We start from the raw sequence: 18,904 nt of genomic DNA, 5'->3' as shown, positions 1-18,904 counted from the left end.
ACCAGAAGTCAAGGCAGTTCCGATTTTTTTTTTTTGATTATTTTTTTTTTTTGATTTTTGGGAAAATGCACACACAAATCTATGGGTTGCCTCCCAGAAGCGTTGTTGTTTAACGTCGTTGGCTCGACATCTCGCGGAGTGGTAAACCACCCGACTTAAGTTAAAGGCTAGAGATTTAACCTTCAAAAATCTCCTTCAACTGAATGATTTGTCAAGAGCGGAACAACTCAATGCCCTGAGTAGTTTATCAAACATGCTCGCAAACAAGTTAGATGAATGGTAATAACAACAAAGTATAAGTTTCAACAATCCACAAACAAAATAGGTACAAGCATATAGGTGATTTTCCAAACCTCTATATTGTTCAAAAAGAGCTTCATTGTCACGATATGGTTCCTTGAAAGATGACCTGGGTCTACGAAAAACCAAATAACAGAAAGATAAGATACAAGGACCTTTAGGAACTAACTCAGATAGCTCCTTAAGATGGGATGTGAATGACTCCTCTTTTTAAGGGAAGAACTCAATTAACTCGTCCAATGTTACTTCATTGATACTCTCCTTGAAACCTGCAATTATTATATCATTCTCTAAAGGCATAGGTTCTCTAACAGATAATATATCTCCCAAATTATCAATCATGGAATGATCATCTCCAGCAAAACTTAGAACCTTAAATTCTACCCCATCCACTTTAGTCTACTCATCCATGACTCTATATTTCTCATCCTCAAGATTCACACTTGAAGAATCAACAAAGCTCAAGACATCAATCGAATCATTATGAATAAAGGAATCATCAATAGAAAGTGTCATTTCCATAATATTACAAGAGGAGTCAACAGGCATACGAATAGAGAGAGGGGGTGATGATTGTGTCAAATTATAACCATCCTCATCATCATCTTCATCCCAAAAACCATCATAATCACTGTCATCATCACACTCTTTATAAGAGTGGTTCACTTCAGGTTCAAAGGGAAGGGGGTCATGAAATTTATCAACATGCTCAGCTTGCCACTTAATATAATAAGAATCAATTTCTTCTTGTGACATACGCGTATTAAAGGGATTAATCAATTGTCCAACTCGGTCCTCTAAATCTTGACTAACTAGGTTAGTCTCACATGGAGAAGGTGTAACATTAGCACAAGAAGAATTCACATCAGCCATTAAAGCACGTATCATGTCTTCAGTAGACATAGGTGAGTTATCATGATAATTCAAAGCACCAGAATAAAGGGGCTGGGGTTGTATAGGAATTGAATTGTATCGCTCCCATTCTTTAGTGTCATGAGCCAAATATTGAAAAAGTTCCCACTTTTCCTCACAGCTCAAACCATTAATGAAATTTCCCCCACTCAAAGAATTCACATGACCTAGAGTCTCCTTATTCAAACCATTAAAAATTACATGACAAAGCTCCCATGTTTGATAAGGATGACGACATCTTATAACATATTCATGGAGTCTGTTGAAATATTTATAAAATAATTCATGCTCATATTGGGGAAAATATTTAGTAGCCATCTATCTATCAAGTAAACTAATACAAAACTAACTAACTAAAACTCTCTACACTAATACACAAAAATTAACTGTTGCCTTCCCCGGCAACGGCGCCAAATTTGACGGGCTGAAAGTCGTATGCCTATCAAATGTAAATTTATAATCACTTACTTACTAAACTACTAAAACAGTAATATAGAGAAAGTAAGGGTCGAACCCACAAGGAAGGACTAAGTCAATTAAAGTGTATGATAATGTAGAGTAAAGTAACCAGTTTAGGAGGAGATTTGAATTGCTTAATTAACTAGAGAACTAATACTAAGCAAATAATAAAGATGAGCAAATTTAGATATTTAAAGGTCTTGGGTCAAGCACAAATCCGAAACTTAATACCAATTAATTATCTTGACTACCTTATCGTGAATGATGATATTACAATTCTCCTTATGATTAGCTAATTAAAACGTATCCCGTTCTTAACTAGCCCTAACTATTAAACAACCTTAACAATCCAGTCAAGGTTTAATCTAACAACAGCAATATGAATAGAAAATTCGACAAGGGATAAATAGCACATACAATCCAGTTTTACTTTAGATATATGATAATCGCTTCTAAGTATTCTCCCAACTAATGATAACAGATAAAACCCTAATAATAATATATAATAATAATAAATATTATGAATCTGATAATAGGAAATATTGCACACAAGTCACAACGGACTCAATGCAAGCTAACCAACGGGTGATTCACCCGTTAAACTTCTGCGGGTCGCATGTCATTCTGCCTCCAAGTGCTTCATGTTTCTTTTCTTCGTGCTTTGTTTGTCCCATGTTACTTGTCTAGTGATGGTCTCTTTGATTTTCTTTGTTTTCTGAACTCTAGCCACCATCATAACCTCACTTCAAAATATGGACTTCATTTAAGTAGTGGCCTAACTTGAGATTTCGGTTTCAATTGACATGAGTCCGTACTTCCAACTACACAACCCTTAACTAAATTCATTAACTTCACTATTTCACTTGATTTGCCTCAAATATAATCAATATTACAAAATAGGCACTTATCCAATATAAACCCACTTATTTGACCAATAATCGACCAAATCGACGCTCATATACCGTACTAAACCCGTCTCATCATAGATTAGTCTCTTGGTTGTGAAAGTTGGAAACTTTACATGTTGTTTCACATGTTCCTTTCTTGGTAGTTTGATGTGTGAAGTTGTCTTAAGTTAGTTTGAAGAATTTGGAGTATGTTGTTATATTTACTTTTAATTGGGTGAAATTGGTTGTTTACATGTGTTAATTAATGAAATCCGTCTCAAATATGCCTTGTTAACATGTTTAATTATGTCATGAAATTGATAGTTTGGAAATGTTTCATTTGAAAATAATTGGGAAAAGTTAGTTGCTTGGATATGTAAACTATTGATTTCTGTCTCAAGTATACATATGAAATTCCATATTAGTTACATGTTCTTATTCAATTGGATTGTAATGATAAGATAAAATTGATTTGGGATGAAAAATGAGTAGAAATCGACTTTGGAAAAGTGCGGGAAATTGTCGTGCAAACAGTCCGGTATCAGGGGGAAACTGTAGGCTCCGGCCCCTCCCGCAGGCTGCGGTTTCAGCCTGATCATTTTTCGTAAAATGGCCATAACTCCCTCATTTCTTGTCCATTTCAGGTGTATGACCTACCGTTAAAACCGTAAGAGGATAATCTATCGCATCCAATTAGTTTAACCTCATTTTCATGTATAGAACTTGAGTTATGATCATTTGAAGTTAACCCTTGTTGTAATCGAGTTCTAAACTTCTTGTTTTGAACTGGGGTTTTGGATTTTGTTGGTTATGTTTGTTAACCCTGGTTCTAATGCTTGTGTATGGTGTGTTGACACTTGTTTATCATTGGATCACCTTGTCTATGTCTCATTCACATGTTAAATATTGGTCTTGGTTTGTTCACATTTTGCCTCGTGTTTCATATTACTTATCTCATTTGCTATCGTTTGTTTATACTTTGCTTAAGTAACATGTATATATGAAACATAATATTTGTTCATGCTATAAAAGAATGAAATGGTAATGCGTGCTTCACATTTGAGTTCTTACTTGTTCATTGTCTATTCTTTACCAAGTTAAAGTATGAAATGCTTATTTTACGCATTGGATTGTGTTGAGTCGTATTCCCATAGACTTTGTGCATAGCATTTCACTAGACACTACTCATTACCTTCTTTGTACCTTTGGTTACGGTATTTGTGCCATGTTTCCGATTTAGGAACCTTTCTTGGACCTTTGGTTACGGTATGTGTGCCATGTTTCTGAGTTAGGTCTCACTCGAACTTTGGTTACGGTATGTGTGCCATGTTTCGAGTTGACTTATTATGCCGCCCTCCTTTCGAAACTTTGGTTACGGTATGTGTGCCATGTTTCCGGAATGAGGATTACTCTTCTGCCTTCTTCAGACCTTTGGTTACGGACTGTGTGCCATGTTTTCGATTAGGGTTACTCGACCTTTGGTTACGGCTATGTGTGCCATGTTTCGAGTCTTGGATGTGATTGGTATATCGCATGTCGAATCAAGAGATATTTATCCCAAGAGTCTTACCAGATTTAGACTAGGGCCGTATATATTATGTTGTCCTACTAAGAGGAATGAGTCGGGTGTTATTGTGTCTTGTTAGTGAATGTTTTGCATATGTCAGACACTTCTTGAATCTAAGACCAACTGCACTGCTGTGTGTGAGAATCATCTGACGGACATGACGGTACCTAACAATGTGTAAGACTTGTGTTTTCGATCGGTAAGTCGAAAACACGTATCGGTTTGTGGCTTGAGAAGTCGAGTCTAGAATTTTAAGAGAGAAATGAGGGGGCGGACACTTGCGTAAGGTGTTATGGTGTGTGAAGGTGGGTATTTATAGAGAAATGGGTGGTTGTGTGTGTTTTGAGTGACGTGGCCGTATGGGCTGCTTGAAGAGGCGCAAGCCATTTCGCGGGTCTTCGAGTTGTCTTGTCACTATCACACAATTGTGATCATGATTTGTTTTATCCTATGTTTTGAATGACATGATTGGTACTTGAGCATGAAGTATTCCCGCAATACTTAACATGGAAGTCTTGAAAAGTTTTGTTTTTTGTGTTTGACTCGGTTTGACTCGTTGTTGGAGTCGGGATTTGAATTCTGAGTCGGTTTTTGGTCCGGTGTCGGTTTTGACTCTAGTTAGTGTCATTGTGACCCCATCTTCATGATTAAACACTCCAGGTACTTTCGAAAAGTTTTGAAAGGTTTTCAAAACATACAATTTTGAATGTTTTCCGACGTATAGTTGTACAAAACTGTCGATTAAACGCTGCGATTCCTAAGCATGTTGTAGTCCGATAATCATCGGGTGTTTGTTGGAGACTCAAAAGATATTGATTATCTACATCGTGTATAACTCATGACTCTAGATATATATGTATAACTCATGACTCCGTACATGATAATTGTAACACGGTCGAATACTTCATCTAATGTGACTCAATTTCTTCTCATATTCCTCATTCTCGATTAAATCATGTTATGCATGGGCCACGACTAGTCTACCACTTGATCACACATGTTTCCTTATCCATCCTCATATCATATCATCCCAATCTAGTCGTCACCAGACTCGATCATGCATAAGACTCATAGAACTCGTACATACACTCACCAATTACCGCATCATTATTATTCTTACTGAAACATGTTAGCCCTTTTCCATAAACTCAACATATTTCGTACGACAACTTACAAAACGACACATACCAATGTAAACAACTCATTCCATATCATTCGGTAATTATTTCTATGCTCAAACAACTATTAGGAGACCGGTAGGGTCATGGAACGAAGATACTCAATCTATATTGGGTCAAAATCATCAAAACAAGGTAAAAAACAGTTAACTCGATCGAGTAAAACATACTCGGTCGAGTGGGGGTGTCACGCGGTCAATTGCGGGTCTTCACATGAGGTTTCCAGGGTCCATTTTTGGCTTACTCAATCGAGTAAAGGGGGTCACTCGGTCGAGTGAACCGCCACTTGGTTCAGGGAATACGGCACTCGGCCGAGTGTCATAGGGTAGTCCAGAATTCGGCTTTTTATGGCCTTTATGCTTACCTATGGACGAGTATACTTGCAATGGAGTCTTAATGGTGATCACTAAACCGTCCTACCATATACCATCTACTAGATTTTGGCCTTATGGCCAAGTTTACAACACAATAAAGTAAATTGTTCAAGGCTCAACCGACGCGAAGTCACACGAGTCTGCATAAAATAAATAAGACTAAGAAGAGGTATTTCTCCTTTTGCCAAGCTTCTTCACCCACCGGACTAAGGCTCCTTGGTTGTTCCCCGTCGATCCCTCCCTCAGCGCACTATGCTCCACACTCCTTGTTTCACCCGAGGTGTCCGTTGCTTTATCTTCCACTATTGCATTAACATAGCATCCATGATGCTCCGTAAGTCCCGATGCCCAACTCGATGCTCCTCCTCCACTTCCGCTTCCATAGAGAACATTACTCTCACCCTCATGGGAGACAACTCTCATTCCCTCTTGATAGATCTCTCCACATCCCTTGGTAGCCACCACTCACGTCCACTCACGTTCTCTTGGTAACCACAACTTACATTATCTCGGTAGCCACCACTTTGATGAGTATCTTTAAAGAAACTCCAGGTGGCATAGTGCGGTCCCGCCCATGGGCCAAGCAAGTGTCCCTCACCGTGAGGAATCCTAATACCCTAATCCAAGGGTTGAATACCATAGGCCTTGAATACGCTGGAAGTGTTCCCATCCCCGACCCAAAAGCTAGGGCGTTCGGCCAGTCTTACTCCTTTGTAACACCCGCGAATTTTACGTTTTGGCATTTATAATTTAATTAACCGTTTTATTATTTTATTTGTATTTTAAATCCATTTTTATAAAAAGTTGGCTTTACATGTATAATAATATTAATGTGGATAAAAATATCCGTCTTAAGTTTATAGTAGGTTCGAGACGTATTTCTAGTGTAAAATCGACTTAAAATGAGAGTTTGGGCTTAAGATAACTATGGGTCTTTCCCTTATCTTTTCCCCTCCACCCATATAACAACTTAAAACCCTATCATCTTCAACCAACCATCAAATTTCAGCAAACTTCCTTCTTCTTGCCTCCATTTCTCCAGCTACCACCAGTTTTCACTAAAACCTTCATTTCTTGCTCAATTCTTATCCGAATTAAGTGATTTTCAACTCTATCTTCTCCTCTTTTCGTCCACCATCCATTCATGTAAGAAAGAATCCAACTTTCCACTTTCCCTTATTCTGGACGTGCATATAGGGCACGCTCTTCATTGACTAAATCGTTTTCTTTATGTTTAGATGTGCTCTTGGCACTACAACGAAAACGCGGAAACTGACGTCAGTAAAGGGCAAAATCCGTCAGTAAAAGTCATTTCCTGACGAAATTACCGTCGGGATATGGCGTCAGCGTTTTTCGTCACTAAAATACGTGTCCTGACGGAATTTCCGTCGGTAAATAGAAATACTGACGGATAACTAACGGAATAACCGTCGTCTTATACTAGCACACAACTGACGGAATTTCCGTCAGTATTTGGTTTTTCTGACAGAATTTCCGTCACAAGCTTGACACGTGGCATTAGGGCTGAGCAAAATTATACGATACGGTTTTATTATACGTATTCGATACGCTATACGAATTTAATTATACGGATTTCCGGATATCCGATACGAATTTACGGATATCCGATACTGTTCTTTAAAAACCGAATCGGATAAGGATCGGCAAAATATGAAACCGGATATACGGTATCCGATAAGGTTGCCTTTTTTTTTAGAATAAAATATTAAAATATATACATAAATCACAAAATATCCAATATGTTGGTGATTAAACCTTATTAGTATTAAACTTTATAAGTTACTTACTCTTATAACTTTTTAAAACACTTTTAAGTTACGAAAAAACAAACAATCACACATAGAAAAGAAAAATATATATTAAATTACATGAGTGAGGTTGAGAACCGGATACCGGATATATAGTTTCCGGATATACGAAAAAACCGGATATACGGAAAAACTGTATCGGATAAGGATAATAAAAAAGGAGATTTAAAAAACCGGATGTCCGATACGGTTTCCAAAACCGTATCGGATATCCGGTTTTGCTCACCCCTACGTGGCATATTTGGCGGTTGATTTGAAATTCTGGAAAAAATGGGCGCTGACGGAAATTCCGTCAGTATTATGGTCCTTCCTGACGGAAATTCCGTCAGTACTCAGGACACGTGGCAGTAAACTGGAATTTCTGGAAATTCTTAAAAAAAAGGCAATGACGGAAATTCCGTCGGTATTTTAGACAATCCTGACAGAAATTCGGTCAGTTTTTTTAAAAAACAGGGGTTGGAAACAACAGCCTGTTGCCCATCCACGGTGCGTTTTTGCATCGTTTCAAATACAGCCAAAACCTGAAAAACACATATAGAATCGTCGACCGCCAAGCGGGAATCCATTTTCACGTCGACCGCTATTGCGGGAATCAAGAGAGGCAACAAAAGAAAATTTTTTACATAAAAAGTCAGTCAAATTCGTACATTGTCTTACTAATTAAACACGAATCACCAATGTTTTTTCATACTCCCTACTAGATGACAATAGTAACCTAACTAAAGGCTCTAACCTATAGGGGAAATAAAACTACCACCTCCAAACCCGTGTCCATCATCCGCAAAGTCATCCCGCCTATGTGGATTGAAATGTGAACACGTGTTTGGGGGTTGAGATGCTTGCATATCAGCCCAAGCCTTTTGCATTGCCGCCATTTGTTCGGCCTGTTGACGAACGATTTCTTCAAGAGCAATTCGAGCAGCTCGCTCATCATTCATTTGGGTGGAAAGCTGTGAAATCATGCTAGGAGTATAAGAGAAACACCATCGACCAGCTTTGTTAGTAGGAGGATCATACCATATTTCGACCCCTTTATCTCTAGTCCCAAATAGCCGGTTCTTCTCGTCAAAGCCCTTGACAGCCTTGTAGTACGCCCGGATCTCATCGGGAGACTATCCAGGTGGCAATGGTTGACTCATCTCCTCAAGGTAATCATGCTGAAAAAAGAGACAAAATCGTTCTTTCTAAGAAAGATATTAACGTTCCTTGTGGCAATGGTTGACCTATCTTTATAAGAAAGATATTATCGTTCTTTTTAAGAAAGATATTAACGTTCCTTGTAATAAAAATAAACATTAAATTGAATACAAAAACTTACGTCTATCTCAGCAGCTCGAGGATTAACCCACTCCCCTTCTTATTTTTCTTCGTCTTCGTAAACAACTTGTACGGAGTGACCTCTTCACCCTGAAAGTAGTATGGAAACAAGTAAAATCAAGTATATATTTGTCAATCATATATATTAACCACTTTTTAAAAGTAATATAAACAATACTTACCAATTCCTTAAAAGCATCGGAGCAACTCTTCCGACCAAGAGTGTGGGTGCCCAATGCTTTCCCATCTTTACCACCCGACTTCCTATTTGCCGTGTTGATTTTCGAATGTTTGGCAAAAGTGGATCTTCTGGCCTAGTCTTAAGGTTCTCCCACCACGTATCAGGCACCCACTTTGGCTTTTTCTTATTATATTTCAGTCCATTAATTAATAAGGGTGGGAATCCGCCTCGTTACCCTCATCTGCCACTCAGGCCTAGGATCATAGCCACGATTGATGGATCTTTCATGACTCTGTTTCAAAAGCAAGTGTGAAATTGGTTATATAAAACTTATGAAAATTATTATAAAGTTAAGAAAATTATTGTTGAAATACATAATTATAGATAAGTATCAAATTAATTACCGCAAAGTAATTCCACATCTTCTGACGCTGTGTGTGGCTCGCTTCACCCTACCTAGTGAAGTAGTCATCTCCGAGGTTACGGGTGAATGACCAAGTAACATATTTCTTGACCGGCGTGTCATCCCACCTGAAAAACACATAAATATTTGAAATTAAAATCAGAAATGATATATATATATATATATATATATATATATATATATATATATATATATATATATATATATATATATATATATATATAGAGAGAGAGAGAGAGAGAGAGAGAGAGAGAGTTAGGTTTAGGGATGGCAGTCTCACCTTTACCCTGTGGATATCCATCCACCCAAAATTAAATGGGTGGGATATAGATGACGAATTTTTTTCGAATTTAGGGTAGGATATGGATATAGGTGAATTTAGGGTGGGATATGGATTATCATCTTTCACCCGCTTAACCACCCTATGGATATCCGAAGTTAATATTTATAATTTTTTTTATTAAGTTAATAATTATTTAGGTCATTAATGATTTTCCTTCAAAAGTATATTTTTTTTATCAGAAATTTTACTTAATTTTAATATCATACTGTTATTTAGGAAAAGTAAAACTTGTGTTTATGTGGATATTGTTATTTTCACTAATCAAAGTAACTTACTTTTGTTAGTTTAATAAATAATATAATGCGTTGGTGGTTTCTTTGTAGTTGGCGTGACATATTAGTATGGTCACTTGCTTTGCAAAGACACTTTGTTGTTGGATATATACTGGGTTGCTATTTGCTAACACATATTGTTACTTGAATTATGTATGCCTTTTAATTTTATCGCCACAATTTTTTTACGATATATTATCTTTCAATTTTATAAGCCGTGAAAATATACAACGGGTACACACTCTACCCGCTTCACCCGGTGGATATGGATATGGATGGATGAAAAAATATTAAATGGATAAGGGTGGGATATGGATGTCCATAAATTAAATGGATATGGATATGGATATGGCTCCACCCCATCCATATCCCACCCATTGCCATCCCTAGTTAGATTCTTGTGAGTTTTGTTTTTATGGTGAGTCGTGAGTTTGAGTTTAGAAATCTCAGTCACTAGATTATATTAGAGATGAGATTATATTAGAGATGAATGGCCAAGATCTAATCTTACCTGTCATATAAAATCACTATCATTTACTTATTTTCTCTTTTTTCTAGTGCTACTCTTTTTTTATTTACTTTAATTTTTTTAACTCCTTTTTTTACCTCGTGTTATTATGCTTTTTTTTTTTACAACTTTGATTTTTTTTTTCTCTTATGTTTATTTCTAATTTTCTTATTATGTTACCTTTTTTTCTTTTTCTTTTTGTACTAGATTTTTTTTACTTGAATTTGTTTTTTACTCTTATTTTTTTTACCTAGTGTTATTGTGCTGTTATTGTGCTTTTTTTTTACTTTGATTTTTTTACGACTTTGATTTTTTTCTCTTTTTTTTACCACATGTTATTGTGTTGTTATTGTGCTGTTATTGTTATTCCGCTGTTATTATGATGTTATTCTGCTGTTACTTTGATTTTTTTTACGACTTAGATTTTTTTTCCCTTTTTTTACCACGTGTTATTGTGCTGTTATTCTACTGTTATTCTGTCGTTATTGTAATGTTATTCCGGTGTCACTTTGATTTTTTTACTACTTTGATTTTTTTTACTCTTTTTTTACCGCATGTTATTGTGCTGTTATTCTGGTGGTATTGTTATTCTGGTGTTATTGTGATGTTATTCCGGTGCCACTTTGATTTTTTTTTACTACTTTTGATTTTTTTACTCTTTTTTTATCACGTATTATTGTGCTGTTATTCTGGTGGTATTGTTATTCTGGTGTTATTGTGATGTTATTCCGGTGTCACTTTGATTTTTTTTCACTACTTTTGATTTTTTCTTTTTTTTACCACATGTTATTGTGCTGTTATTCTGGTGTTATTGTGTCCAACGATCCTAGTGTGCTGATATGTAGCTAGTATTACTAACCAATAGTAGTTAAAGTAGAGATGAACTTGAATTCAGGAGCATACAACATTCACTTTATACTGCAATGCTTCAGTTATAATTCTATAACATTCACTCTTGTAGCTCTAAATTCCAGAGTAACAACAGCTCCAATACACTCACTATATGACACATAGAAGGAAATAAATCGCATTTCCATGAATACTATATTTCATGTTGTACGATGAGTGATTAATAACAAACATGATTCATGAACATATTTATGTATTACCGAAAACATACGGATTATACTAATACACAAAATACATTCCATCTAGACTAATTCAGCAAGCCAAATTATTTCCACAACAGAAAATGCACAAATCATCCAATACTCATAGGTTTGCCAAGCTCCTCATCATTCTTATTCTCCTGGTTTGCTGCTTACAATCAAATTTAGTACCCAATTCATCTAAATCGAATCTCGTCCCACAAACCGAACTCGATTCTAGCGAACTGAAGACTCACGCATCACATCAGCCACCAATTGGCACCGAGCATCACCTTCAGGCCACCAAATGCTCGGCCTCAGCTCACCTCTAATCCACGCACAAGATTCGTGCACCTGCTCTTCTACCCAATGCGAATATGAGTAATTAAGGGATATGGACGCCAATCTGTCAATGTTTAGGAAAGTTTTATATTGAATTTCATGGCACAATTCGTGAAATCAAGATGCTACTGCAATTTTATGCGCAAAATTTTAGGGTTTTTTAGTGGAGAATTTTGGCTTTTTCTACAAATTTGGGTTTTCTATGTTTGTGTTAAGAGAGAGAAGAATTAGTTTGTCAGAGTTCCTTGTTTTTAACGGAGTAGTCAAATTTTAATGTTGCCTTGCATTGTTTCTTAAATCAATCCGAGCCATTTATTTCTTCTTATTCAATGGCTGAGATTTTAAAGAGCAAACTCACAACTCACCATAAGAACCAAACTCACGAGATTCCGCCTATATATATGTGTATATATATATATGTATATATATATATATATGTATGTATATATATATGTATATATACATATATATATATATATAAATATATGTATATATATATGAACTAGTCATCCTCACTATCACTGTCACTACAAATCAAAAGAGGTTCCTCATCTGAAAAAAGCACTCCTACTTCTTCCTCTGATTCCTCATTTTTGTATCTAATAAGTTCTTCAACTTCATCTTAATCCCCTTCTTCTCCGACGTCCCTGTCATATTCCCCTTGACCTCTTTCCACTACCACTTCTTATTCATCTTCATCCTCTATATCTTCCAACAAAATTGGTGAAATTGAGTGCTCATTCACAACCACATCTTCTTGAAAGACACTTTCTTCAATAGGAGCATGAACTTGTGATCTTGCCTTGGTTTTAAAAATCGCGGACCACTGAATACCCTGATTACCTTTCTTAATGGTTGGGTAAGGAGCATAACAAACTTGATCGACTTGAAAAGCTGCCACAAATGGGTTATGTCCACGAAGTTTCTTTTTCTCGTTTACATCTACAAGTCCGTAAACCTTATGGATACTAAGTGCTTGTGGGGAATTATCAAACCAATCACAATTAAACAATATAACCCTATAAACCCTTTGCTCGGTATAATAAGAAAGCTCAATTACTTCATTTAGGGTTCCATACTAGTCCAACCATTCAGTTGAATTCACAGAAACCCCATTGCTTAACATAGATTTCGAAACATCAACTCCCTCCTTAAAAGCTCGAAATTTATAGCCATTGATGGAATACTATCTCCAAGACTTCACCATGTTACTAGGACCCAATGCTAAAGCTATTATTAGATGATCCTTCCCTCTATGAACCTATGAATATAAAAAATGTTAATTAAGTTGTTATAGTTTTTTGAATATTTTATAAGAAATTCAAATATGTAGTTTAATTTCAAAGAAAATGTATCATCACTTACTTCATTTCGGAAAACTTTTGTCATGTTTTGCCCAAACATCCTCAGAGGACGTGACATCAGGAAATTTGATTTTGATATGTGTCTCAAATTCTCTATAAATAGGGAAAGCATGTTTTAGTTATGTATTACCTATAAATTCGATCTAATTTGATAATTAAAAAACAATTGAGTAATGATGAAGTATTAACTTACTTTTCATAAGTCTCTAAAAATTCTTCACAGTTCCTTAGCATACAAAAATGAGCTTCTTCATACTCTTTCTGAGTCAAGTACCTCTGTATACATTTCCCGGTTGTAGTTCCCATGTCATCATTGAATAACTCAGTTAACTTAGATTTTAACTGGTCATCGGAATTTACACCAACATCTAAGTCTTTTGCTTTTGTGTCAATGTGATCTTCGAAATAAAAGGAACAAAAATTTGAAATTTCCTCTAACAAAAAAGCATTGCATATTGAACCCTCCACCCGAGCTTTGTTGCCAATATTTTTTTTTAAATGATTAAGAAATCTCTCAAATTGATACATCCATCGATATTGAACAGGTCCTCCAACTTTCACTTCATAAGGTAGGTGAAGAGGCAAATGCTCCATGGAACTGAAGAAAGAAGGGGAAAATATTTTCTTTAACTTGCATATTATGTCCGCAATGTTTGACTCCAGACGTTCCATAGAATCAACTCTAATCGTAGAAGTACACAGGTCTCTAAAAAATTGCCTTATCTTACTTATTGCATTCCAAGAACCGGTCAGGAGCAACTCTTTCAAGGCAACAGGGAGTAGTCGTTCCATAAAGACATGACAATCATGACTTTTCATGGAATGCAACACCATCTTTTTATGGTCAACACACCGACTCAAATCTGAAGCATAACCATCCGGGAATTTTAAATTAGCAACCCAGTCACATAGAGCCTTTTTCTCCGCGGTTGATAACACAAACCTAGATGATATGAGCCGTTTATAGCAAAGTTCATTAAAGTCGTATTTACTCTTAGGGCCAAATTTAGTTTTACCTGGTACATCCATCATGGTGTTGATAAGTTGTTTAAAAAAAATTTCTCAATGTGCATTACGTCTAAGTTGTGTCAAATCAGCAACGTTTTCCAGTAGGGAAGTTCCCAGAATATGCTTTGTTGTTTCCACCAACCTTCATTCTGATATTTCAATCTTTTCAATTCTTGATCAGAAGCATCAACTATTTTTTGCAAGTATTTTACGGAATCCCACACTTCATCACCCGTTAATTTCGATGCAGCTATGCGATTCTCATTTTTTCTGTTTTTTAGAAAAAGCCTACAATTGTTGCGGAAAGGATGGCCATGTCTTAAGAACTCACGGAGACAATCAAACAAACAAACCTTTTTGCTATTTCTAAGCCAAAAAGATCTATGATCATTTTCTGGACAATAAGGACAAGCACGATACCCACTTGTAGACCAACTAGAAAGCATGGCATATGCCGGGAAATCGTTGATCGTCCACATTAATGCAGCCTTTAATTGAATTTTTTTTTTATTAGAGACATCGTAAGTGTCCACGCCGGTTTCCCAAAGTTGTTTCAACTCTTTGATCAACGGTTGGAGGTAGACATCTAAATTTGACTTAGGGTTCTTAGGACCGGGAACGAGCACAGATAAGAACAGAAATTGTCTCTTTATGCATAACCAAGGAGGTAAGTTGTATGGAGTCACAATCACGGGCCAACTGGAGTATTTCATCCCGAACTGCCCAAAAGGTTGAAATCCATCCGTACAAAAACATAGCCGAACATTCCGGGGTTCACATGCAAAATCTGGATGCTCATTTTTTCCACGTTTTTCAATCACTTGGATGTGCCATTATCCCCCTTTCTCTTAATCGGGATTTTTTGTAGTGCCAACTCATCTCACCTTCTATGTGGTTGGTTGCTTATAGTCGTTGTAACCTTGGCGCAAGCGGGAAATAAGTTACTGGTTTACAAGAAATTTGCCTCCCACTTGAATTCTTTTTACCTTTATAGCGAGATGCACGACACTTTGTACATTCTTCAAGATTAGAATTTTCCTCCCAGAAAAGCATACATCCATTGAGACATGCATCAATCTTCTCATGGGGTAGTTGGAGTCCCTTGAGAACTTTTTTAATCTCATTAAAATTGCGCGCCATTTGATTTTCCTTTGGAATTAGGTCACCAAAGAATGGCACAAAACCATTAGCGCATCTAAGAGATATGTTGTTCTCACATTTGAGTGATAACAACCTAGCAGCCGCTTGCAACAAATGCATATCACTTCCCTGATACACTGGTTGTTCGGCTTGCTCTAACATTTTATTGAACGAAGAAACTTGGGGGTTCGGGGTTTCATAATGCACTTCTTCAACGTTAAGGTTATCAGGATTGAGTAGATCCTCCAAAATTTGGTCAACAGTATCACGCAATGCATTTTCCACGAACTCACGGTAAGGATTCTCACTAGCATTTGTACTTGCTTTACTAGGTAGTTTCTCACCGTGATATGTCCAAACAAAGTAATTATCGGCGAAACCATTCAACCAAAGATGAATTTGAACATCTCCTTTCCGTTTAAAATCTAGGTTTTTGCATTTCTTACACGGACACCTCATTTCACCTAAATTCTTATACTCACTACTTTCTTCCACGAATATAATAAACTCTTTCACCCACTCTGCAAATGCTTTCTTGGGTTTTCTTTTTTTCGTCTAATCTTTCATACATCCACTGCCGTTCTAATCTTTTCATGTTATTATGTATGTACATACATTTATATATGTCATTAAAAAAGACAATAACTTAACAACAATCACAATCAAGAATAATACACAGTAATTTAACATTTTAACCAATATAAATATAGTTACAATTGTCTACAAATAATCTGTATTTCTTTGAATTGGGTCCTTATCACTCCAACCTAAACCCATCAATGTACGTCTTAAGTCACTAGCAAACACGTACTTGTGATTTATTAATGAGAAAAAAAATTTCGGCAGCAATTCTCATCCGTTCTCCAAATACACAATGTAGAATAAATAATTACTCCACATATGCATTCAGGGAACATTAAAGGAATTGTCACCAAACTCTTTCCTCATTAACAAATCACAAGTACATGTTTACTACCAAAGTGACTTAAAACGTACAAAGACAGTCCCAAAATGGGGACTATTCAAAAATTACTCGTAGTGAGTAAATTTTTGAATGGGTACTAGGTCAATATGAACAATAATTTTAACAATATTAAAAACAAAACATACAACAATGACTACTTTTTCAATTAACAAAAACTAACATGACTAATTTTTTATTTTACATATCTAGTCTAATTAACATTAAGTCTAATTATCATTTTAAAAACATTAACATTTCACAAAATTTAACAATAATCTAATTAACAAAAATTCCAATTTTTAAAAATATTATTAACAATAATTCTATTTTTTTTTTCTTTTTTACTCCATTGAATGGCAATTTATTGAGCAAATGTTGACTGCTTTAAAGTTCCCACCTCAGATGATTAAGTTGATTTTGGTGTGTGTGTCCTCCCCTTGGTTTACTTTGTCTCTTAATGGTTCATGTTTTGGGTATTTCCAAGGTCAGAAGGGGATCAGACAAGGAGACCATATGTCTCCCCTTTTGTTTACTATCTGCATGGAGTACTTGAGTAGAGTGCTCACTGTAGTGACTGAGAAAATGGAATTTAATTACCATCCTCTTTGCAGAGCTATGAAGTTGAGTCACCTGTGCTTTGCAGATGACTTACTCATGTTCTGTAGAGGGGACATATGGTCTATCAGAGTGATCTTAAAAGCATTTGATACCTTTTCTAATGCCTCTGGATTTGAAATGAATTATGACAAATCAAATATCCATTTCAATGGGATTTGTTCTACTGAGGTGGACAATATTTTGAGAATGTCTGGGTTTAAGGAAGGACAGTTACCTTTTAAGTACTTAGGGATACCTATCTCTTACAAGAGAAGGGCTATTGGGGACTGTTCTAGGCTGGTAGAAAAGGTGGTGGCAAAATTAAGAGGATGGGGTGCTAAGAAGTTGAGCTACACTGGGAAATAGTGCTGGTCCAATCTGTCCTGTCACAACTTCATGTGTACTGGTCCAGGATTTTTGTGATTCCAGTCACTGTCATTGACAGGATATGAACTATTTTCAGAAACTATTTATGGTCGGCCTCTGAGCAGTTTGGTAAAACTCCAGCAGTTTCTTGGGAGTCTGTTTGCTCTGACAAAAGATATGGAGGTCTGGGCATAGTTAATAGTAGGCAGTGGAATTTAGCTATGATTGGGAAATTCACTTGGTGGCTAGCTAGCAAGAGTGATCATTTATGGATTAAATGGGTGGACCATGTTTATATGAAAAGCACAAATTGGTATGATTATGAACCTTCTTTGAATACTAGCTGGACATGGAGAATGATTTGGAAAGTCAAAGATCAATTCAAAGCAAGCTATAATAACAATCAATCATGGAGAGTACTCTGTTAGATCAGGCTACCAGTGGTTACAAGGGCCTCAGATTAAGGTTGATTGGTATCCTTTGATATGGAATAGGTTCAATGTTCCTATACATTCGTTTATTGCTTGGATGTGTGTTAAGCAGAGGTTGTTAACGAAGGATAGGCTGCTGAATTTTGGGATGATCATTGATGGAAGATGTGAGTTATGTAGTTCAGCTGATGAGACGCATGCCCACCTGTTCTATCAGTGTCCTTTTAGTGTGAGATGCTGGTGCCTACTGCAAAAATGGCTAGATATCCAACTCCCTGGGCAAGACATTATTGGATGGTGTGTTAACTGGAGATGCAGATCTTTGTTGAAGACGCAGGTTTTATTTGCTGCTGTGGTGGCTCTTTTGTACATAATCTGGCAAAGCAGGAACTTATGCAGGTTAGAGCATTGGGTGAGAACTCCTACAGAGGTAATCAAGGAGGTTAAACTACTCATCCAACAGAGATTGCAGTCAAGAAGATGGCCATCTAAATTTCAATTGCTTATTCACGGATTATGTTTGTAATAGACTAGCTGTTTGATGTTGGAATTGTGTAATCCTTAAAAACGCTGATGATGTATGTTGGGTGTGCCCTAATATTATTAATATATTTCACATTCCACCAAAAAAAATAATTCTAATTTTTAACAATAAAATTACATAGCTATCCTAAGTCAACATGCATACATTAAAATTTAACAACATACATTTAAACAAAATTTGCTTCTATCCTAAGTCAACATGCATCAACACCAACAATAATTCAACAACAATTAAAACAATAACTAATATCCTAAATCAATTAAGCTAATTAAACAAAAATAAAATAAAAAGGAGATTAAAAAATACCTAATTAACTTCACAAAGAAAAAAAATGAAAAGGAAGAATGAGAAAGAAGAAGGAGGAGGGAAGGGGGCGTCGGCAGGGGGCGGCTGTGGAAAAAACAATTAAAAACAAGAAAAGGAAAAGGAAAAAGCGAGAGGAGAGAGGAAAAAAAGACAAAGATAATTACCTAATAGTGACGGCGACGGCGTGGTGGTGGTGGTGGTGG

At 36.2% G+C, this 18,904-nt stretch overlaps 1 protein-coding gene across 1 annotated transcript; it reads left to right on the top strand.

Moving 5' to 3' along the window:
* The first annotated feature begins 16,829 nt into the window (after window positions 1-16,829).
* On the top strand, window positions 16,830-18,377 carry LOC141613991 (uncharacterized). Its single transcript, XM_074432740.1, has 3 exons — window positions 16,830-17,398; window positions 17,518-17,733; window positions 17,915-18,377. Exons 1-3 carry the CDS (start codon window positions 16,830-16,832, stop codon window positions 18,375-18,377), a joined length of 1,248 nt encoding a protein of 415 aa, XP_074288841.1.
* Window positions 18,378-18,904: the final 527 nt, after the last annotated feature.

This window comes from Silene latifolia, chromosome 11 (genome assembly GCF_048544455.1).
Source record: "Silene latifolia isolate original U9 population chromosome 11, ASM4854445v1, whole genome shotgun sequence".
Lineage (NCBI taxonomy): Eukaryota > Viridiplantae > Streptophyta > Magnoliopsida > Caryophyllales > Caryophyllaceae > Silene > Silene latifolia.
This window is presented reverse-complemented; position numbering and strand designations above follow the sequence as displayed.